General features: G+C 40.9%; 1 protein-coding gene across 11 annotated transcripts in view; it reads left to right on the top strand.

Annotated features, from left to right (window-relative positions):
• The first annotated feature begins 9482 nt into the window (after positions 1-9482).
• The window catches only part of Rac1l (Rac family small GTPase 1 like), a 102303-nt gene continuing 87454 nt past the window's right edge, over positions 9483-24331 (top strand). For 2 of the 11 annotated variants that reach the window (XM_063273776.1, XM_063273775.1), the window contains exon 1: positions 20199-20529. In XM_063273776.1, the coding sequence (XP_063129846.1) occupies positions 20429-20529 (101 nt within the window). In that variant the 5' untranslated portion in view covers positions 20199-20428. Of the gene's footprint in view, positions 9890-20187; positions 20530-24331 lie in introns of those variants that run through there. The other 9 variants (XM_063273777.1, XR_010057538.1, XM_039092779.2 and 6 more) reach the window with 9 other exon arrangements.

Below are 24331 nucleotides of genomic sequence, written 5' to 3'. Positions count from 1 at the left end.
ACAGAATCGCTCACATGAACCTTCAGATTTTATGCAAGGACCCACACACAATTTCTGTTGAGTCACATTTTTGTCACTGGAAAAGGCCTGTGGGTTAGGCCTCTCAGAAGAAAGGGAAAGGCCGCTTTTGAACTAGGTTCTATTGGCTAATCTGTCATGGATCAGTCTTCATGCTGGCAACACATTTTCTAAGTAAATGGTTTCCTTTCAGGTCAGGGTTTTAGAGCCCGAGGCCACCATTGAAATGACAAGGATAGAGCTGGGATAATTATGCATCTAAAAAAAATGAGAAGTTTTGTTCCTAAAGTGTAGGATGTGGCTTAAAACAGACTCTACCACTTCTGACCACAGCTTGTATCTCTTTTTGCTTTTTTCTTTTTTTTGAACATTTCTTATGTGGAGAAAAAGACAAGTTCCATACAAAATGGGGGTACCAAATTCTGAGAATTGCCTGAGGTTAGCCATCTTGAATTCTTTGGCACAGTCTCAACATTTCTCCCAAGGCCAGGTAACAAGCTGATCCATGGTAGCTGAATCCTGAACATGAGGTCTCTATCAGATACACAGGCTGAAAGAAAATTCTGGGAAGAAACCAAAGTTGCAGCAATGGATGGAGCAGAAGAATAAAGGCCTCAGGGTGCAGCTTCCCATTGTCCCCTCAGAGGGTAGGATGGGCACGAGGCAGGCTGGGGGCTGTTTGTCATTTCTATCTAAGCATTCCTTCTTTTTAACTGTCACCACATGAGAGGAGAGAATGCTTTCTAACAGAACAATACATTCAAGATATTTCATGGAGGTTTAGAATATAAATAGACCCAAATGTGTCTTGATCTTCTTCAGAAAGATGCTCCAAGAGCTCTGGGTGATCCTATGAGTCATGCCACCGCCTCTGGACAGCAGGGCTTTGCTCTAATCACTCTTGACTCAGTGTGAGCCTAGGCTCTGGGGAATGAATTGATTAGGTTGAGGAGAGAAAAGACCTTGAGTCTGGGGAAGCAAGTCCCAAGGTAAAAGTCCTTTGGTCGATGTGCCTGAACCTTGAGTATAGAAAAATCTACCTGTCAGGGTCCAGCCTTGACACAGGATTGGAGTTCTCAACTGGAAACAGGGATATCTGGAAGGCGCATAATAAATAAACACAAACTACTTTTCAGGTACAAACTGACAGGCAATGTTCAAGGCTTAGAGTTACTCTCTCTTCTCTCTGCTCTCTCTCCCTCTCTCGCTCTCTCTCAGCTTGAGGCTTCACACACTCTGCATTCTCTTGCGCACTCTGCTCTTCTCCTGTGCTCCTTTCTTTTCTCGAACTTCCACACTCCCACACACCTCTGTGCATTTCCCTTTCACACACACACACATTCTTCACACACCTCACACACAAACTACACGCACTCTTCTTTCGCTTACACACACACTCTATTCACACCTCACATTCTCTCTTCACTCACTCTTCCCATGCTCTTCTCATGCTCTCACATTCTCTCCACTTGGTCTCCACTTGCTCTCTCACCTTTTTTTTGCCCCAGTCTTTTATTGATACTCCAAAAGCAGGTAGAAAAAAGATATTGTATAATCATTGCCAAATCAAATTCCAAAGATTAACCACATCCTACAAAGAATGAAGAATTACAATTGTTCCCCAAAGTTTCAAGCTTTCCCTATTCCCAGACCTGTGGACAAAATAATAATAATAATAATGGCAAACATTATCTAAACTTTAACTTTTGACTTATTATACTTCAGAACTCAGAGCTCCAAGGTCAGGTACTTGCATTTTCCTGTGAAGCTCTAAGGATAAATGACATGGGTTAAGCTGCCAGGCAATGGCCAGAAAGCATCAAGTTAACCCTTAACTCAGTGGTTCCGCTAGCATTCTGTTCCTTTACATTGCACACAATGGCTCTCCTAAGAGTCCCAGTGTTTTGACTTAATTTTACTGGTACATAATTTTATGTATTCTATACTTGCTTATTTGGAAACCACCCTCAATGTTGTGCAAAACTTATTTCATAACGTCAATAGTTTTTTCCTTTCTTGGGGCCCCAATGTTGGCTCTAATTCATTTTCTAATAATTTCTTCAAACTTTCATTGCCAGTCAAGCATTAATCTGGAACTACCAGTGTGTAATACATTGTTTCTAAGATGAGAACACACAGCATGTACCTGGGCCATTAGGGCTGTGCTGTGCTGTGCCCGTATGCCTCAATTTTTAATTGTTTAAGAATCATTACATCAAGGAACATCTAGTTTCACAGAATTCACCAGAGCAGAAGGAGAAAGAAATAGAAAAGTCAGATAGAATAGAATAATTATGCACACCAATGCCAACTGAAAGGCAGTCACACACAAATGAAATCTATACAGCTGTTGTCCAGGGCTAAGGTTAGGAGAAATGGGAACAACTGTTTTTTTTTCTTTTAAAAAAAGAGCTGCTGGTGAGAGAGAGACCCAACCACCTGGTCAGGTGGGCACTCCTGAGGCTGCAGAGCGGAAGAGACCACCAACACTGCCCACCCCTGCCCACATCCCTGGCCCAAGAGGAATCTGTATAAGGCCTCTGGGTTCCCGTGGGGGAGGGCCCAGGAGCGACAGGACCCCTGCCTGAGACACCGCCGGAACCTGAAGGAAACAGACCGGATAAACAGTTCTCTGCACCCAAATCCCGTGGGAGGGAGAGCTAAACCTACAGAGAGGCAGACACGCCTGGGAAACCAGAAGAGACTGCACTCTGCGCACATCCAGACGCCAGAGGAAAACACCAAATGCCATCTGGAACCCTGGTGCACTGAAGCTCCCGAAAGGGCCGGCGCATATCTTCCTGGTTGCTGCCGCTGCTGAGCCCGTGGGCAGCACCCCACGAGCGAATTTGAGCCTCGGGACCACAGGTAAGACCAAATTTTCTGCTGCAAGAAAGCTGCCTGGTGAACTCAAGACACAGGCCCACAGGAACAGCTGAAGACCTGTAGAGAGGAAAAACTACACGCCCGAAAGCAGAACTCTCTGTCCCCATAACTGACTGAAAGAGAGGAAAACAGGTCTACAGCACTCCTGACACACAGGCTTATAGGACAGTCTAGCCACTGTCAGAAATAGCAGAACAAAGTAACACTGGAGATAATCTGATGGCGAGAGGCAAGCGCAGGAACCCAAGCAACAGAAACCAAGACTACATGGCATCATCGGAGCACAATTCTCCCACCAAAACAAACATGGAATATCCAAACACACCAGAAAAGCAAGATCTAGTTTCAAAATCATATTTGATCATGATGCTGGAGGACTTCAAGAAAGACGTGAAGAACTCCCTTAGGGAAACACAGGAAAACATTAATAAACAAGTAGAAGCCTACAGAGAGGAATCGCAAAAATCCCTGAAAGAATTCCAGGAAAACACAATCAAACAGTTGAAGGAATTAAAAATGGAAATAGAAGCAATCAAGAAAGAACACATGGAAACAACCCTGGATATAGAAAACCAAAAGAAGAGACAAGGAGCTGTAGATACAAGCTTCACCAACAGAATACAAGAGATGGAAGAGAGAATCTCAGGAGCAGAAGATTCCATAGAAATCATTGACTCAACTGTCAAAGATAATGTAAAGCGGAAAAAGCTACTGGTCCAAAACATACAGGAAATCCAGGACTCAATGAGAAGATCAAACCTAAGGATAATAGGTATAGAAGAGAGTGAAGACTCCCAGCTCAGAGGACCAGTAAATATCTTCAACAAAATCATAGAAGAAAACTTCCCTAACCTAAAAAAAAGAGATACCCATAGGCATACAAGAAGCCAACAGAACTCCAAATAGATTGGACCAGAAAAGAACCACCTCCCGTCACATAATTGTCGAAACACCAAACGCACAAAATAAAGAAAGAATATTAAAAGCAGTAAGGGAAAAAAGTCAAGTAACATATAAAGGCAGACCTATCAGAATCACACCAGACTTCTTGCCAGAAAGATATTCCATGACAAAACCAAATTTACACAATATCTTTCTACAAATCCAGCACTACAAAGGATAATAAATGGTAAAGCCCAACATAAGGAGGCAAGCTATACCCTAGAAGAAGCAAGAAACTAATCGTCTTGGCAACAAAACAAAGAGAATGAAAGCACACAAACATAACCTCACATCCAAATATGAATATAACGGGAAGCAATAATCACTATTCCTTAATATCTCTCAACATCAATGGCCTCAACTCCCCAATAAAAAGAAATAGATTAACAAACTGGATACGCAACGAGGACCCTGCATTCTGCTGCCTACAGGAAACACACCTCAGAGACAAAGACAGACACTACCTCAGAGTGAAAGGCTGGAAAACAACTTTCCAAGCAAATGGTCAGAAGAAGCAAATAAAATCAATTTTCAACTAAAAGTCATCAAAAAAGATAAGGAAGGACACTTCATATTCATCAAAGGAAAAATCCACCAAGATGAACTCTCAATCCTAAATATCTATGCCCCAAATACAAGGGCACCTACATACGTAAAAGAAACCTTACTAAAGCTCAAAACACACATTGCACCTCACACAATAATAGTGGGAGATTTCAACACCCCACTCTCATCAATGGACAGATCATGGAAACAGAAATTAAAGAGAGATGTCGACAGACTAAGAGAAGTCATGAGCCAAATGGACTTAACGGATATTTGTAGAACATTCTATCCTAAAGCAAAAGGATATACCTTCTTCTCAGCTCCTCATGGTACTTTCTCCAAAATTGACCATATAATTGGTCAAAAAATGGGCCTCAACAGGTACAGAAAGATAGAAATAATCCCATGCGTGCTATCGGACCACCACGGTCTAAAACTGGTCTTCAATAACAATAAGGGAAGAATGCCCACATATACGTGGAAATTGAACAATGCTCTCCTCAATGATAACCTGGTCAAGGAAGAAATAAAGAAAGAAATTAAAAACTTTTTAGAATTTAATGAAAATGAAGGTACAACATACCCAAACTTATGGGACACAATGAAAGCTGTGCTAAGAGGAAAACTCATAGCGCTGAGTGCCTGCAGAAAGAAACAGGAAAGAGCATATGTCAGCAGCTTGACAGCACACCTAAAAGCTCTAGAACAAAAAGAAGCAAATACACCCAGGAGGAGTAGAAGGCAGGAAATAATCAAACTCAGAGCTGAAATCAACCAAGTAGAAACAAAAAGGACCATAGAAAGAATCAACAGAACCAAAAGTTGGTTCTTTGAGAAAATCAACAAGATAGATAAACCCTTAGCCAGACTAACGAGAGGACACAGAGAGTGCGTCCAAATTAACAAAATCAGAAATGAAAAGGGAGACATAACTACAGATTCAGAGGAAATTCAAAAAATCATCAGATCTTACTATAAAAACCTATATTCAACAAAACTTGAAAATCTTCAGGAAATGGACAATTTCCTAGACAGATAGCAGGTACCGAAGTTAAATCAGGAACAGATAAACCAGTTAAACAACCCCATAACTCCTAAGGAAATAGAAGCAGTCATTAAAGGTCTCCCAACCAAAAAGAGCCCAGGTCCAGACGGGTTTAGTGCAGAATTCTATCAAACCTTCATAGAAGACCTCATACCAATATTATCCAAACTATTCCACAAAATTGAAACAGATGGATCACTACCGAATACCTTCTACGAAGCTACAATTACTCTTATACCTAAACCACACAAAAACACAACAAAGAAAGAGAACTTCAGACCAATTTCCCTTATGAATATCGACGCAAAAATACTCAATAAAATTCTGGCAAACCGAATTCAAGAGCACATCAAAACAATCATCCACCATGATCAAGTAGGCTTCATCCCAGGCATGCAGGGATGGTTTAATATACGGAAAACCATCAACGTGATCCATTATATAAACAAACTGAAAGAACAGAACCACATGATCATTTCATTAGATGCTGAGAAAGCATTTGACAAAATTCAACACCCCTTCATGATAAAAGTCCTGGAAAGAATAGGAATTCAAGGCCCATACCTAAACATAGTAAAAGCCATATACAGCAAACCAGTTGCTAACATTAAACTAAATGGAGAGAAACTTGAAGCAATCCCACTAAAATCAGGGACTAGACGAGGCTGCCCACTCTCTCCCTACTTATTCAATATAGTTCTTGAAGTTCTAGCCAGAGCAATCAGACAACAAAAGGAGATCAAGGGGATACAGATCGGAAAAGAAGAGGTCAAAATATCACTATTTGCAGATGATATGATAGTATATTTAAGTGATCCCAAAAGTTCCACCAGAGAACTACTAAAGCTGATAAACAACTTCAGCAAAGTGGCTGGGTATAAAATTAACTCAAATAAATCAGTTGCCTTCCTCTATACAAAAGAGAAACAAGCCGAGAAAGAAATTAGGGAAACGACACCCTTCATAATAGACCCAAATAATATAAAGTACCTCGGTGTGACTTTAACCAAGCAAGTAAAAGATCTGTACAATAAGAACTTCAAGACACTGAGGAAAGAAATTGAAGAAGACCTCAGAAGATGGAAAGATCTCCCATGCTCATGGATTGGCAGGATTAATATAGTAAAAATGGCCATTTTACCAAAAGCAATCTACAGATTCAATGCAATCCCCATCAAAATACCAATCCAATTCTTCAAAGAGTTAGACAGAACAATTTGCAAATTCATCTGGAATAACAAAAAACCCAGGATAGCTAAAGCTATCCTCAACAATAAAAGGACTTCAGGGGGAATCACTATCCCTGAACTCAAGCAGTATTACAGAGCAATAGTGATAAAAACTGCATGGTATTGGTACAGAGACAGACAGATAGACCAATGGAATAGAATTGAAGACCCAGAAATGAACCCACACACCTATGGTCACTTGATTTTTGACAAAGGAGCTAAAACCATCAAATGGAAAAAAGATAGCATTTTCAGCAAATGGTGCTGGTTCAACTGGAGGGCAACATGTAGAAGAATGCAGATCGATCCATGCTTATCACCCTGTACAAAGCTTAAGTCCAAGTGGATCAAGGACCTCCACATCAAACCAGACACACTCAAACTAATAGAAGAAAAACTAGGGAAGCATCTGGAACACATGGGCACTGGAAAAAATTTCCTGAACAAAACACCAATGGCTTATGCTCTAAGATCAAGAATCGACAAATAGGATCTCATAAAACTGCAAAGCTTCTGTAAGGCAGAGGACACTGTGGTTAGGACAAAACGGCAACCAACAGATTGGGAAAAGATCTTTACCAATCCTACAACAGATAGAGGGCTTATATCCAAAATATACAAAGAACTCAAGAAGTTAGACTGCAGGGAGACAAATAACCCTATTAAAAATGGGGTTCAGAGCTAAACAAAGAATTCACAGCTGAGGAATGCCGAATGGCTGAGAAACACCTAAAGAAATGTTCAACATCTTTAGTCATAAGGGAAATGCAAATCAAAACAACCCTGAGATTTCACCTCACACCAGTGAGAATGGCTAAGATCAAAAACTCAGGAGACAGCAAATGCTGGGGAGGATGTGGAGAAAGAGGAACACTCCTCCATTGTTGGTGGGATTGCAGACTGGTACAACCATTCTGGAAATCAGTCTCGAGGTTCCTCAGAAAATTGGACATTGAACTGCCTGAGGATCCAGCTATACCTCTCTTGGGCATATACCCGAAAGATGCCTCAACATATAAAAGAGACACGTGCTCCACTATGTTCATCGCAGCCTTATTTATAATTGCCAGAAGCTGGAAAGAACCCAGATGCCCTTCAACAGAGGAATGGATACAGAAAATGTGGTACATCTACACAATGGAATATTACTCAGCTATCAAAAACAACGAGTTTATGAAATTCGTAGGCAAATGGTTGGAACTGGAAAATATCATCCAGAGTGAGCTAACCCAATCACAGAAAGATATACATGGTATGCACTCATTGATAAGTGGCTATTAGCCCAAATGCTTGAATTACCCTAGATCCCTAGAACAAACGAAACTCAAGACGGATGATCAAAATGTGAATGCTTCACTCCTTCTTTAAATGAGGAAATAGAATATCCTTGGCAGGGAAGGGAGAGGCAAAGATTAAAACAGAGACTGAAGGAACACCCATTCAGAGCCTGCCCCACATGTGGCCCATACATATACAGCCACCCAATTAGACAAGATGGATGAAGCAAAGAAGTGCAGACCGACAGGAGCCGGATGTAGATCGCTCCTGAGAGACATAGCCAGAATACAGCAAATACAGAGGCGAATGCCAGCAGAAAACCACTGAACTGAGAATAGGACCCCCGTTGAAGTAATCAGAGAAAGAACTGGAAGAGCTTGAAGGGGCTCGAGACCCCAAAAGTACAACAATGCCAAGCAACCAGAGCTTCCAGGGACTAAGCCACTACCTAAAGACTATACATGGACTGACCCTGGACTCTGACCTCATAGGTAGCAATGAATATCCTAGTAAGAGCACCAGTGGAAGGGGAAGCCCTGGGTCCTGCTAAGACTGAACCCCCAGTGAACTAGACTGTTGGGGGGAGGGTGGCAATGGGGGGAGGGTTGGGAGGGGAACACCCATAAGGAAGGGGAGTGGGGAGGGGAATGTTTGCCCAGAAACCGGGAAAGGGAATAACACTCGAAATGTATATAAGCAATACTCAAGTTAATAAAAAAAAAAAAAAAGAGCTGCCATGGACTACTGAGATGCCTCCATCCTCGCCTAGTACAGACAGTCCCTGTCATGCTATGCTATTCCCAGCATCACCTACCAGAAACAACAAGGTCATGCCACAGCTGACTCCTCAGCTGGCTTCTCTCCAGCTGCCAGTGATTCTTGTACTTTTTGTTAATGGACCACACCAGCTGGTCATCCTGATTGTTCTGGGCATTGGAGTAGCCTTCCACTTATTTTTCATTATATAAATATGCAGCCTCTCTTGAAATCAAACCTGATTTTGATAAAGTTCAATCAACCATTCATTCTACACCCATCATATATTAGCTACCATTCCTTTTTTTCTACCAGTCATTTGGGACTTTTTAAAAAAATGGAATTTGAACTTTTTGTTTTTGAGACTTGTTTTTATGATGTTAAGATCCTTGACTCCCTCGTTATTTCTCCAAAGGAAAAGGTTTAATGTGTATTTGAGTGTTTTTTTCTCTTTCTAGTAACCTTTAACCTTATAAATAAATCATTTACTGAACCCCTATATTGAATTAATTGCACAGATTTTAAACATCTACGGAAGTTTCATGTTGGACACATGGGAACTTATGAAAGATGCCATGGTGTATGTAAACTGGCTAAATTATGTTTATGGAGGCCATCTTTAATCATGGTGGTGAAGCCAGGTGTGATTGTAAAATGTTTCCAACTTTCCCTTGCCTCAGTCTTGACATCCGCACAAGGGAATAGTTAGGTTGGCTCAATGGTGCTAACATTTCTTATAATGAAATATCTTCTTCATTCTTTGGCCCTCTCATTGAATCTGTTTATGTGAAGGATTTGCTCCCAAAGTCCTTTGTCCTATAATGTTGCACCCTGAGCTTTAAAATGTCTGACTCATTTTCAGTCTGTAGCATAAAAGCTACCTCCCCAGAGAGGCCTTTCTACATCATCTGTCTGAGTCACCTTGCCTTCCTGATTGACTCAAATATTTACTCCCCATATCTCCATCAGTGTCTCAGTCACTGCCAGGGCTCACAAACCTGAAGGATGCCTGTTTCTGGATGTACTAAATGAATACTTAAAAACATCTTAAAACTTTATTTTTGTTTTCAGTGCTTGGGTATTTTGCATGCACAGATGTCTGCACGCAGTCTGTTACAGTGACTGTGGAAGCTGGAAGAGAGCGTCTGATCTTCTAGGACTACAGTTACAGACAGTTGCGAGCCACCACGTAGGTGCTGGGAATCAAATGGATTGCATTGGAAGAGCAACTGGTGGCTCTTAACCATTGAGCCATCTTTCCATCAAAAGTGTTTTTGTCATGCAAAGTTAACTGTACTCACACATACTTTGATATAGTAGGGCTTAATGTCTTAATCACACAGACTTTAGAAATGTGAGAGTTGAATGGGTGATATGACATTTTTGCTTCTTGTTAATCTGGCATAAGTCTTCCTGACTTGAGACCCAGGAGAAGGGCTGACTATGGTGTGCAGGCAGCTTACTCTGCTGCCTTTGAGCTGTTCGACAGCCTTTGGTATGCAGGGCTCAGGGACCATATCTGAAGGAGAAGTTACTGGAAGAGCTCATGGGTTCCTTATGGCAAGTGATCAGTTGGGTTGACTTACTGTCCATTCCATTCCATCAGGGCACGAGGAGAAGAAACTAGAATTTTGCAAGGGAAAGTCTCACGGCAATACTTTAGGTCAGAAATTAGCTATTTTCTTTACTTGCAGAGAAAATTTTCACAACTTAGAAATTATCAATGCATAGCAAAGCACAACAATCCTTATTGCAAAGTGTCCTGGCCTTATATTTCAGTGAGCATTTCCCACATATTCACCACAAGGCCTGCAGTGCCACAGAAAAGTTTCTGCTCACAACTTCCTTCCTGCAACTTCAAAGCACCCACGGGTGATCTCCATACACAGACTTTAGAATGACACACTACAATCCTAAGCCAGGGCATATTGGATTTATCCAAAAATATCTGCCGTTCTAGATAAACACCTCAGAGTTGTCATCATACAGTTCGATTTTCAAGTCATGCCTGCAGGAAGTTATTAACCCTTTAAAGGTTGGATCCTGAAATGTAAGCCACATGGTTTGACCATCATGCACACATCATAGGCAAACTTTATGAAATACTGATTAAAATCATCACTAGTAAAGAAGACTACATATCAACATTAGGAAAAGCATTAAACTCTACTTGAGAGCAAGTCATTTTCTCAAGGCAAATTTTTATTTTTGATGGACAAAAACTAACACATAATCGAGTGGGTTTTATTTGTAGTACATGGTCTGGAGAAATGAAGGGGCTTTCCTGGTAAAATCCTGAGCTCTAATCAGTGTTTACCCAGAGTTTGGCAGTGTTAGCAATAGTTTACTTACCTCTGTGCCCTTTGTACACAGAGAAAGTGCAAAGGAAGTTGCTAAGCAACCCCAGAAGCACACGATATTTTTTTGTTGTGGTAATCTAGAACTTCACGTGTTCCAGGCAAGCACAGAACACACTGGTAAAGAAACATTTACAACTCACGTTGTAGACAAATGGGTAATTAAAAAAGTAATGTCTAATGTAATGGATAATATCATTCAATAAAATATAAGTTTTTATGATAAAATATGCCCATACATGGCAATCACAAATGGTGGGGATGTCGATCTATTTTGTACAAGTTTACAGTTTAATGAGGAACTTAGGTATCCTTGTCAGCTACATTTCTCACTTCATTCCCATCTCTCAAAGAACAGCATTGTTTACCAGTGTTCCACTTAAAAAGGAATGTATTACTTACTTCATTAATTTAGATGTGTGTAAGAAACGTACCCGTGTGCCGTTCCTTTGATGAATTTGACCTATAATTTGATTATATAAGAAAACATCTCTGCAGGGGCTCCCTGAAGAAGCAGGAAGGATCATGGGAGACCAGGAACACAAATAGCTAATGGTGAAGCTCTCTGCAGGGATGGGGGCTGGAGGGAAGGGGTTGTTAATGAAAAAAAAAAGAGAGAAGGGAGAAGAGTTTCATCTAAAATGAGAAACGAGAAGAGAGGAAAACAGCTGCATTTATATATGATGGCACGATTTGCTTCCATTTATGGGTATAATGGGAAAAATAACTTGAACACTGGGGTTAAAATTGGGTTGAACTAAAAAGAATCCAGCTGGATAAAATGGCATCTCTGAACTGAAATATAAGGCAGTCTGGAAACGACATTAAAAAATGAAGAAAATGGTCATACTTCAGGATGGATGATTGCTCTGTGACCGGAAGAGCCTGGAGTACCTGTTCATTTAAACTTCACCCGTTTCTAGCCTTTCAGAGTTCACAGTGGCTTCAGTTTAGGGGTCTCGCTGTGCACGAAGTGTGGGGCTGAGCTGGCTCCATTGGCTTCTGCCACAGCTTTCCTAAGTCCCAGCTGTGCAGTGGCTCTGTGTGAGTTGGAGCCCAGGATCTTCTTCCCCTCCTTCTCCAGCACTCAATCAAATGTAGCCTCACAGTTTCAGTGAGCCCAACCAAAACTTAAGCACCAGTCACTGTCCCTTCTTTTTCTTCAAATTTCTTACCCATCCGGTCTTTAAAAATGTCTCTAACCTAAGTGCATCTTCCCTTCTCTACTCCCAACCTGCTACTCGAAGCCATAGACATTGGTCTTCCTTTAATGCCCCGATCATAAGCTTCCTTTAATGTTCCTTCCACATCCAATGTTCTACTAGCAACTCGAAGCGTTCCTACAAGACTTCATCGACTTGAAAACCAAGCCTGTTGAGATGCTAAAGCCGGCCTTGCAAAATATCCTGCTCACACTCTACCCAGGAACCCTGTTCCATACTCCCTCTCTCCACCACAGTAAGTCATGGTCTGTCACTCAGTCATATGACTTCCCCACTGAACATGTATACAGTATTTATCCATGGGCATCATGAATTCCAAGGCTCCTTTAGGCAATATCACTAGTCTTCCCAAATTGTATATTACATACGTGTGGATTATGCAACCTTGGCCCCCTATCTCCCTTTCAATATCCACATACCTGTTCTTAAAACATTGTCCGGCCTCTTTCATCACCCGCTCTGCTGAACTGAAATTCAAAGAGAAACATAGAGCATCTTGGTACTCTGCCTCTTGTCTTTTCAGAAGCAAGGCAGCTATGGGGTAGATGTGCACTCCTCCTTCCAGTGGATTCAGTCTAACCTCACCTATGGGGTACCAGTGCTGGGGAGATTAGGTGCCCTGTACTATACGTCAATTTCCCCCTACAGAGTCTATTTCATATATTGTATAATACACAGCAGTATTATGCCTCTGTCCCCTCTTCTATGTAACTAGTTTCCTCTTACTGCACCTTCTTTTTATTCTTTGAGAAACTGGGCAAAGACAGTATGCTTTATGGGTCTGGGTGAATGAAATGAATTATTGTTCATTAAGCAACTGAAATGGTGCATAGAGCTTGGGAATTCCTGCATCAGTGTGGATTTTGTTGTTGCTGTTGGTTCATGATGAGTGCTCATTAAATACACATTGAAAGAAAGGACAAGCATGCTTTGCTGGTGTTAGCTTAAACACCATTTCTTCCAGTGAAAGCCAGGCTCAACTAGATTCTTTTCTATTAGCCCAACTGTTATCTTACTGTCTGGAGTCTCTTTCCCTGACCAGCAAATACTCTGCAAGCCACTTCTGTTTGCTACCCAGGAAAATGTCTTCACCCAATGAGCAGCATGTGAAGCCAACCAAGGTGAAGGACCAGATGAAAGAACTCAGCAGAAAGACTGAAGGGCCTTGTGGAGTGTGCCCAAGAAGTCGTGTGTCCCAGGAATGCAGAACACTAGAGTTCAAGCTTCAAGTTAAATGTTTGTGGACCATAGCAAATGTTTGGTAAACCAGGTACAGCCACATGAGAGAGCTAATAATAAACCAGAGCAATTAAATTAGTTTGAATGTCTCCACAACTTTTAAGTTAGCCACTAATCTTTGGTTCTGCTACTTAATGACCAAACGATCTTAGGGATCACACTTAGCATCTTTGAATATCACTTTCCCTATCTGTAAGATGGGCACATTATCAACTATCTCTGAATTGTGGTAAACACCATATGAGAAAATGTGTGTAGTGCATTTTTTTATAAAGATATAGTGTGGAATTCTTAAATCTATTTCTATCATCTTTGCCTCTGCTCAAGTGACAAAGAAAGAAGAGGAGGAAGAGGAGGAGAAGGAGAAAAGGAAAATGGGAAAGGAAAGGTATATGAGAGAAAAAAGAGGTTACAGATGAAATAGAAACACACAACAGAAATCAAAGTGACTTGGAGGACTGAGTGAGTCACAAGATCAAGGGGTAGAGTCAGAGAACGCTGAGGGGAGCAAGCCTGAGACGCTCGACCAGACTCCAGACATGGGCTGTGCTTTGCAACGATCCAAACTGCCAGAGGATGAGATGGTGGTCCCACCCAAAACATAAGATTTGTTGGAAACCGAGCCGCACATTTACTACATATGTGTGGGGGACTAGGTTCAGCCCATGTATGTTCAGCCATGTTGGTGGTTCAGACTCTCCAGGTTAGTTGACCATGTTGGTCTTCCTGTGAAGTTTCTATCCCTTCAGCACTTGATCCTTCCCGCAACTCTTCCCCTAGTTTTACCCACTGTTTGGCTATAGGTCTCAGCATCCCTCTGAGTCAGCGGAGCCTCTTCGAGAACAGCCTTGTAGAGTCCTGTATGTAAGCATGTAGGTCCTGAAAAACTGGAGCAGGGGATATCCCCCAAACTATTGCCTCTCTGTGCAATGTTTTTCTAGATGGACTGCTTTATCTGACCTCAGTGGGAGAGAATAAATCTAGCCCCACAGAGACTTGATGTGCCAAGGTGGGAGGGAAGCTGGGTCGGCTTCCACTGTCTCAGAGGAGAAGGGTATGGGGGATGAGGTGAACAGGAGGGGGCAACAAGCAGGATGTAAAGTGAATTATAAATAAATAAATAAATTAATTAATTAATTTTGTTTGAAAGTCCAAAAAAAACAAGCCTGGCATGTTTCTCAGTGCTAGAAGATAGCCCTTGCCTACTGGCTGAGCCATCTCTCCAGCCCTAGATTTCATGGCTATTTTGTCTTCTTTTGGCCAACATGTACAGGAAATTGGAATATTTATCTTTCTAGAAAAGGAATTGCTCAGGGAGCGACTATAGATACAGACACTGGACTATGTAGAAGTTTTCACAATGAAAAACCTGTGGTGTCTAAAGACTCCTCCAGTGAGGCATCCAGATTTCACTCATGAGGAGGGCTTCCACTCTGTTGCAAGATCAGACATGAAGGATCACTTGATACTTGAAAAAAAAACCCTGAAACATAGACCAGCTTGGGAAAAAAAAGGATCATAAGAAAAAAACCTGGAAGGAACAAGACAGAAGAGGAGGCAAGAGATTTTAAAATGTTACTGGCAATCTTGTTAGGGATATAAGTCAACATGAACCAATAAAAAGAAGAGGAAGAATCTAACAAAGGAGTACAAAGAAAAAATAATTAGTGGGGTTGGAGAGATGGTTCAGTGGTTAAGAGCACTAACTGCTCTTCTAGAGGGCCCAGGGCTCAATTCCCAGCCCCCACGTGGTGGCTCAAAACAGTCTATAACTCAAATTCTATGGTACTAATGCCCTCTTCTGGCCTCCAAAAGCACTTGGGCATTGGTTCACAGACACAAATGCAGATAGAACACCCACAGACATAAAGAATTTATATAAAAAATTAATGACTGAAATACAATTTAATTAGAAAGATGGGTGACAATGTAAAGAAATTCTAAGACAAAAATTTAAACAAGGGTGAACATTATAATAGAAGAGGTGAAATGAGAGAATGGAAGCCACAAAGAAGTCACCCAAGGAATTTCTCCAGAGAGACATTTCTCTGTGGCTTGAGTCCTTTTTCTTATCTCCACTACGGTGATTCAAATTGACCTATAGAACTTTTAGGCTGTTCTTGAAAATGAGATGTACCCTGAGTATCTACAAAGAAATAAAGAGCCCCACTAGACACATTTGATGCCAGAAGATTCTGAGGAACGAATGATTGGCAAGATATCAGTCTTGAACGAGCCATCTTGCTGTCAAACTTGAGCATTGACTGAAGCCACTTTCCAAGGGACTTAAGTTTTCTCTCCTACATATCTGTTCTTACAATGCTTTTAGAAGGTATATTTCAGCAAAACAAGAGAGTAAGATATGGCAGAGGGACTGGATACTGGGTGTCAGGAACACAAAGTCCATCAGAGCTAGTAAGAGATTATGTTTGTGTTTCCAGGCACACCGGGTGTTTCGGAAATCCAAAGCCAGGCAGAGCCCAGTAGATCCTAAGAGCTGAGGAGACAAAGCTGGAGTCAAAGCAGCTAATGAAAGTGTAAAGTGTTGCACTGAGAACAGTCTGAGACTTAACGAAGGGTAGCGTGCACTTTTGAGAAATCATTGGAAGGCGATCCTACTCCTGCACGAGTGCTGTAAAACCTAGACAGCACAGGTCAATCACTAAATAGGACCTTTCGATGCAATCATGTCGTGTGGTTTACACATGGGATGTCTGTGTCTCATAGTGGCATAATTCGATGCAGTGTTTTACAGCAAAATTTGACTTTTTAAGGAAGTTGTACCACAATAATGATAAAAGTAAAATATAGTAAATACATAGACCAGCAACAGTCATTTGTTATTCTTTTAAAGCTTATGTACCATGCAAAATGGTATATGCTAGGGCTTCCCATGGATTGGCTAAGTAGTAAGTTTGTTTATATCAGGATTGTGACAACCATTATTTTATTATGGTGGCTGCAGTGTTATTAGGCCATAGGAACTTTTCAATGCTCCATTATCAGCTGTGGAACCACGGTTGCAGTTGTGGTCCGTGACATCATGTTGTTCCATGCAATGTAACTATAGCTGTGTATTGATGCTGGTCTCTGTCAGAATGCATGGCTCGGAGAAAACTTGTCAAGACCAGGGATTAAAGCGAGCCAGAAGAATGAGATGTCTAAAAGTTCCTGGGGAATGGGATTAGTATCTGTTCCTAGCAGCCAAGAAGCAAGAACCCATAAACCACAAGACATTTGCAATTAAAAGTATTGACTTGAAAGGAGGGATGATTAACTCTCTCTGTTCTCCATTCAAATATCATTTGGCCTGCAAGTAGGTCAGAAGATTACGAGAATCACAGTCAACCGAAATTGTTCTGGACATAAGAGAGGTAATTGAATGAGTTAAAAAGCTTTTTAAATAAATAATTATATGCATATCTCACCTCTCCAAAAAGCTAAAAGAAAGGATGAACATGCTAAACAGAGGCTAAAAGGAGAATTTGAAGCATCAACTCAAATGTTCTGGAGATGGGTATTGAAACACAGGGGATGAAAGTGTAGTGGATGTGATCTGCAGATTAGACACTAAATCCTTGCTCAGAGATAACCTGGACTATATGCTAGCTACACCGTGCTTTTAAAATCCCAGAGGAAACAGTTCTTCTGCCTTAACTCTCACGTATAGCGGCTTGGACATTCTAGCCACACTACCGGTGAGCTAATTAAGAACACATGTGGTGTTGCAGTTGCGAAAGCTGGCACATCCTTCATCAAACTCAAGTCCTTTCAAGGCATACAGATAAATGGTACCTGTTTAATGATGGTTAGTGGATGCTCATTAACTTGTCATGAATAAATCCCCTCCTGAAATACACACATGCCATAGTTTAACCTTCTTTGTGTTATAGATATGAGAGTCTAATGAGAAAAAACTCAGGAGTTGGACGTTCGATTTTCAATATTTCTCAGTCAATATCTATTGACTGAGTTCCAGGCATGCATGAAGTTCTGAGGACCCAGTGGCAAATAAAGACATGGTAACAGTTTTATAGAGCTCAAAATGTGATGGTGGGAGACAGGATATTCAAATTACGATATTATAGAATGTAGAGATTAGGAAGGGCAGGTTCTACAGGACTGGGACAGGCCTTATGTCATTCTTCGAGTGAGAAATATTAAATCGCCATTCCCATAGCCACGTGACAAGCTTTGCTTACTGAATGCTTTCTGTCAGCTAGATATAAAGAATGTCACCATCCATGTGTCTTTTGGTTGTGGGAGTCATGTTTTGTTTTGTTTTGTTTTAATCTCACTCAGGTCTTCATTGTCCGAGTACTTTCTGATCATCTCTGTACACTTCTCTGCAGTGTCTCCATCCCTTACTGTCTTTTTTTTTATCTTTATTAACTTGGGTATTTCTTATTTATATTTCTTTTTTATTTATTTATTTTTTTATTAACTTGAATATTTCTTATTTACATTTCGAGTGTTATTCCCTTTCCCGGTTTCCGGGCAAACATCCCCCAATCCCTCCCCCTCCCCTTCTTTATGGGTGTTCCCCTCCCCATCCTCCCCCCATTGCCGCCCTCCCCCCAACAATCTAGTTCACTGGGGGTTCAGTCTTAGCAGGACCAAGGGCTTCCCCTTCCACTGGTGCTCTTACTAGGATATTCATTGCTTCCTATGAGGTCAGAGTCCAGGGTCAGTCCATGTATAGTCTTTAGGTAGTGGCTTAGTCCCTGGAAGCTCTGGTTGCTTGGCATTGTTGTTCATAAGGGGTCTCGAGCCCATTCAAGCTCTTCCAGTTCTTTCTCTGATTCCTTCAACAGGGGTCCTATTCTCAATTCAGTGGTTTGCTGCTGGTATTCGCCTCTGTATTTGCGATATTCTGGCTGTGTCTCTCAGGAGCGATCTACATCCGGTTCCTGTCAGCCTGCCCTTCTTTGCTTCATCCATCTTGTCTAATTGGATGGCTGTATATGTATGGGCCACATGTGGGGCAGGCTCTGAATGGGTGTTCCTTCTGTGTCTGTTTTAATCTTTTCCTCTCTATTCCCTGCCAAGGGTATTCTTGTCCCCTTTTAAAGAAGGAGTGAAGCATTCACATTTTGATCATCCGTCTTGAGTTTCATTTGTTCTAGGCATCTAGGGTAATTCAAGCATTTGGGCTAATAGCCACTTATCAATGAGTGCATACCATGTATGTCTTTCTGTGATTGGGTTAGCTCACTCAGGATGATATTTTCCAGTTCCAACCATTTGCCTATGAATTTCATAAAGTCATTGTTTTTGATAGCTGAGTAATATTCCATTGTGTAGATGTACCACATTTTCTGTATCCATTCCTCTGTTGAAGGGCATCTGAGTTCTTTCCAGCTTCTGGCTATTATAAATAAGGCTGCTGTGAACATAGTGGAGCATGTGTCTTTTTTATATGTTGGGGCCTCTTTTGGGTATATGCCCAAGAGAGGTATAGCTGGATCCTCAGGCAGTTCAATGTCCAATTTTCTGAGGAACCTCCAGACTGATTTCCAGAATGGTTGTACCAGTCTGCAATCCCACCAACAATGGAGGAGTGTTCCTCTTTCTCCACATCCTCGCCAGCATTTGCTGTCACCTGTGTTTTTGATCTTAGCCATTCTCACTGGTGTGAGGTGAAATCTCACATCCCTTACTGTCTTAAATTGCTGCCGAATTATCATCATCTTATTTGGTTCATGGATCTGTCTCCCTGTCTTGCTAAGAACAACTGGGGATAACCAAGTAAACTGATGTCTGCTTCCTTCTCACCTCCTCCATGGCAACACATCTCTGCAGTTTTGCATGTAGGTGTACTGAAGAGAGTCCCCATGTTGGATTGCAAGCATGGCCCCTCTGCACCAGACCGTGTCTACACTCCATCACCTCATGCTATTGTTCTATCCGATTTTCTTTCCCCAGTTTGGTGTTTTATTTTATTTTTTTATCAAAGGGTCTTGTGATGTAATAGTCTTCTATAATCAGTGGTCCCCCTGCCTAAGCCCCTTCCAAGTGCTTGTGATTACAGATATCTTTCACCATGCCTGGACTTACTATTTTCCTTCCAGCTTCTTTTGTCTGCTTCCTTTCAGCATTCAACTTTGTTCAAACTGCTGCCATCATGGAAAACTCTCCTTTGGGTTCACCAGATCTGTCCTTTCTTGTCATCATCTACCTAGGACCTGGTCACCCTTTCTATGTTTTTTTTTTTTTTTTGTCTCTCTAGACCTTCAATATGTATATAGTAAACTAAACCCAATGAAACACAGTTTTCTTTACCATAGTTTCTATACTGTGGCAGCTGTTAACACGGTTGTAATAGACACGTTTTCTTCTTGTCTGTTCCATACAGTCCCCTTGTCTAGTCCTCTTCTATTTTAGGGAGGGCATAAATATTTTAATAATACTCATGGTTTTGTGTTAAAGCTATTTTCTTCTCTATTCAAAAGGTTTTAGCAGATATTTGACTTCTGATTATTCATACAATGAATGTGTGAATACATTTGTTTACAGGCCAAAGACCACATTAGACACTGCCTTCAGAAGTCTTCACACTGCTGAGGTGATTGGGGTCATGTCAGTGAGGTCCATGACTGAGTCTTTTTCTTTCTTAGCCTTTACATACATCCCTATATACTAAAGAAAATTTCTGTTTTTGATTTTTTTCCAGATTATGCTGGCAGTTAGAGATCTATTTCATTCTCTTAATTATGCAGTTAAAGATTGTGATTAAACTAGACTTTTTTTTATATGTATCACAATCCAAAGATTCTTCTTCTATCCAGAAGCTACTACTGTTGACTCGGTAGAAATACTTCTAGACCTTTATGTACATTTATATCCAACTCTAATACTCTCCTGTTGCTGCAGTGACAGATTACTTCGAATCTAGTAGCTCAGAATTACATGATTATGTTCTGCGACAGTTCTAGAACCCAGTTCAGTGTGGCATTCTTTGGGCTGAAGTCAAGGCATTCACAGGATGGCATTTCTTCTGGATGTCAGAGGTGAGACTGACCCTTACCTGTTCCAGTATCTTGAGTCTACCAGCCTTTCTTGACACCTATCCTTTCTCCTTTCAAAACTTCAACTGATGCTTTTAGAATGTCATATGATGTATTTTGATCATATTCCTCCTCTCAAAGACATAATTGTAGAATCTTTAAGTCTTTGTTCAAGCTTAATTCCTTTTCTCCCTTTCAAATTAGAACCCATATCATGGTGCTGGGCCCACACATACACTCCAAATCATCTCCCATCTCAGTATTTTTAATTCATTTACATGCTGTTCCCAGGTTCCAGAGATGCTGTGGTGGACATCTGTGAAGGGTTATTGTTCTTTACGTATCTTAGGACCCATAGCTCATGATTACCTTCTTTACATAAAAAAAAGTGTGTGTGTGTGTTTGTGTGTTTGTGTGTGTGTGTGTGTGTGTGTGTGTGTGTGTTGTACTTAATTAACTGTATGGATAGAAGGTGTCAACTCTGTTTCATATTTAGTCACAGTGGTGAGATGCCTAAGGTGGGTGATAGGAACCAAACCTGGGTCCTCTGAAATAGCAGCAAGTGTTCCTAACCACTGAGCTAGCTATCTCTCTAGGTCTGTCGCCTAACATGTACACACTCCCTGTGATCTTCTCCCTTCACTGAGCATTAGTCACTATGCTCTATTTTCATCTTCTGCTAAATTTTTTCCCTCCATCTTTATTAAATTGGATATTTCTTATTTGCATTTCGATTGTTATTCCCTTTCCTGGTTTCCAGGCCAACATCCCCCTAACCCCTCCCCCTCCCATTCTATATGGGTGTTCCCCTCCCCATCCTCCCCCCATTAACGCCATCCCTCCAACAATCATGTTCACTGGGGGTTCAGTCTTGGCAGGACCAAGGACTTCCCCTTCCACTGGTGCCCTAACTAGGCTATTCATTGCTACCTATGAGGTTGGAGCCCAGGGTCAGTCCATGTATAGTCTTTGGGTAGTGGCTTAGTCCCTGGAAGCTCTGGTTGGTTGGCATTGTTGTTCATATGGGGTCTCGAGCCCCTTCAAGCTCTTTCAGTCCTTTCTCTGAATCCTTCAACGGGGGTCCTATTCTCAGTTCAGTGGTTTGCTGCTGGCATTCGCCTCTGTATTTGCTGTATTCTGGCTGTGTCTCTCAGGAGAGATTCTACATCCAGTTCCTGTTGGCCTGCACTTCTTTGCTTCATCCATCTTATCTAGTTTGGTGGCCGTGTATGTATGGGCCACATGTGGGGCAGGCTGTGAATGGGTGTTCCTTCTGCCTCTGTTCTAAACTTTGCCTCCCTATTCCCTGCCAAGGGTATTCTTGTTCCCCTTTTAAAGAAGGAATGAAGCATTCACATTTTGGTCATCCTTCTTGAGTTTCATGTGTTCTGTGCATTTAGGATAATTCAAGCATTTGGGCTAATATCCACTTATCAGTGAGTGCATACCATGTGTGTTTTTCTGTGATTGGGTTACCTTACTCAGGATGATATTTTCCAGTTTCATCCATTTGCCTATGAATTTCATAAAGTCATTGTTTTTGATAGCTGAGTAGTATTCCATTGTGTAGACGTACCACATTTTCTGTATCCATTCCTCTGTTGAAGGGCATCTGGGTTCTTTCCAGCTTCTGGCTGTTATAAATAAGGCTGCTATGAACATAGTGGAGCATGTCTCTTTGTTGTATGTTGGGGCATCTTTTGGGTACATGCCCAAGAGATGTATCTGCTGAAATTTTTAATGGACAGTCCCCTACTTTGATGTCTCTCTTTGTGGAACCTATACTGATTTTTACCTGGAAGACTTTGTACACTTTGCTGACTTGGTTCAAATACATTTTTTCTTTCCTCAAGTTATATTGCCTTTTTTGTCACTTAAGACTTAAGGCATATACATTAATATCTTGCCCAAAAACTTTTATTTTTCATGTTACAGGTTTTACACATTCTAGTACTGTGTCTCTTGAATTTTTCATACTGTATCACAAAGTTGCCTGTGTTTCAAAAACTTCAATTTTCTAGTCAAATTTATACCCAGGATACACTCAATGATTTTTTAAAAAGTAGATTGAGGACAAATAACAGTTTTGAAGGTCAACATTTGCTTATGAATATAATCCCCAAATCCCTTTGCTAGTTTGGGACAAGATGAGCTCCCCTTTCCTGTCACTGGCTCAGGACTCTGGACAAGTCCTTGTTGACTCCATCTTCTACTAATCTTCTGTTTAACTTATTCAATGAGTATGCTGTTTCCTGCCAGTGGACGTTGTCACATCCGCTCTGTAGCCAGAGCCTCTAATTTACAACAGATCACATGTTCTTAGACTGAGCATATTTTAGACAAGGAAACTGAGTTATACATGTAGGCAAATACTGCTATATAGACAGTCTATGGTTTTGATATTTTCTTTTTTCCTCTTTTACTGTTTCTACATTTATTTTTGTCATCACTAAATTCTCTAATTGCAACTCTCACCAAAGACAGAAAAGAGGAAAAGGGAGTTTACTAGAACTCAAATCTCATTCTCCTGCATCCTCTTCCCTCATCCAAGGTCTTTTCTGGCGACACTATCCCAGGACAGATCCTCCATCAAACATCCTATTTGATGAAGCCTCCAATGAGGGCTTCCTTTTGTTGTGAAGGGATAAAGTTTGTGGGTCCTTAGTCCTACTGCAGGAAAATATCTCTACACTGTCCATTTTCCTCCCCAAGCATTCTGAAGCTTACAAACTCAGACGTAATGAATGGAACCTTTAGAGCAAACAATCATTCAACAGCATAAGTTATTTTAATGGTCCTATCTCTTGAAACTAAACTTCTACCATCTGTTCTACCCTTTAACTGCAAATGTAAAAAGAACACCATTCCCAGTGGTGTCATAAAAAGTTAGATATAAGTGATTTAAATGCATGTTTTGGTTTGGTATCCAGTGCAGTATGCATCCGAAGGAAGGCTTATATTGTATTTATTTTTTTACGACTAAATAAAAATTCAGAATGGGAGAACTTCTGTGTGGAAAAAGTAACTTTTTAGTTGACATAGAATGTTACAACTTGTTATTCATTCATTCATTCATTCATTCATTCATTCATTCACTCATTCATGTTTTTCTTCAAGTATTTGTTGGTTGTCTCATGTACCAGTAATGTGCTAGACACTTGGGTACAGAAGTCAGCAATGATAATTGGTAAGACCTCTGACTTCCATAAAGGAAAGCACTCCAGGATACTTCCTGTATGTGTGATATACATAAAAGTCACATAAAAGCTGAAACATAAATCTCATGCTTTGCTTCAGGATGCTGATGTTAGGGAGCAGAATGAAGTCAGCAGACAGTCAGATCTTGGTGGAAAACTGACAGTCACTCTACAGTGTCGCCTGTCTGAGATTGTCACTTTACCTGAATATTATTTACCTGCCTGACTTTGTTTCCCTATCCAAAACTTGGGAACACTAAGCACTGGACTGCTGTGATTGGATGGCTTATATAAAACATCCTCATAGATACATTTAGAGGTTTGTTTCCTAGGCACGTTTAAATCCTGTCTAATTGACAATCAAGATCACTGTCATGCGTGGATTCTAATTTCTGGAGCCACACCACGCACACTTCTAACTCCACAGATTTGCTTTATTTCTGAGGTTTGTACATGGGAAATCGTATGGTATTTGTTATTTCATGTCTGCATTTATTTTTGCTTGAGACTTTATCTGTATTGTTAAGTACAGTGTTACCTCATTTACTTTTGTTCTACTTAATTATTACTTGGCCACACTACTATACCTTTATCTAGTATCAGTCGGT

The sequence above is a fragment of the Rattus norvegicus genome, chromosome 14 (genome assembly GCF_036323735.1).
Source record: "Rattus norvegicus strain BN/NHsdMcwi chromosome 14, GRCr8, whole genome shotgun sequence".
Taxonomy (NCBI): Eukaryota; Metazoa; Chordata; class Mammalia; order Rodentia; family Muridae; genus Rattus; species Rattus norvegicus.
Note: the sequence above shows the minus strand (reverse complement) of the source record. Positions and strands in the feature narration are given on the sequence as shown.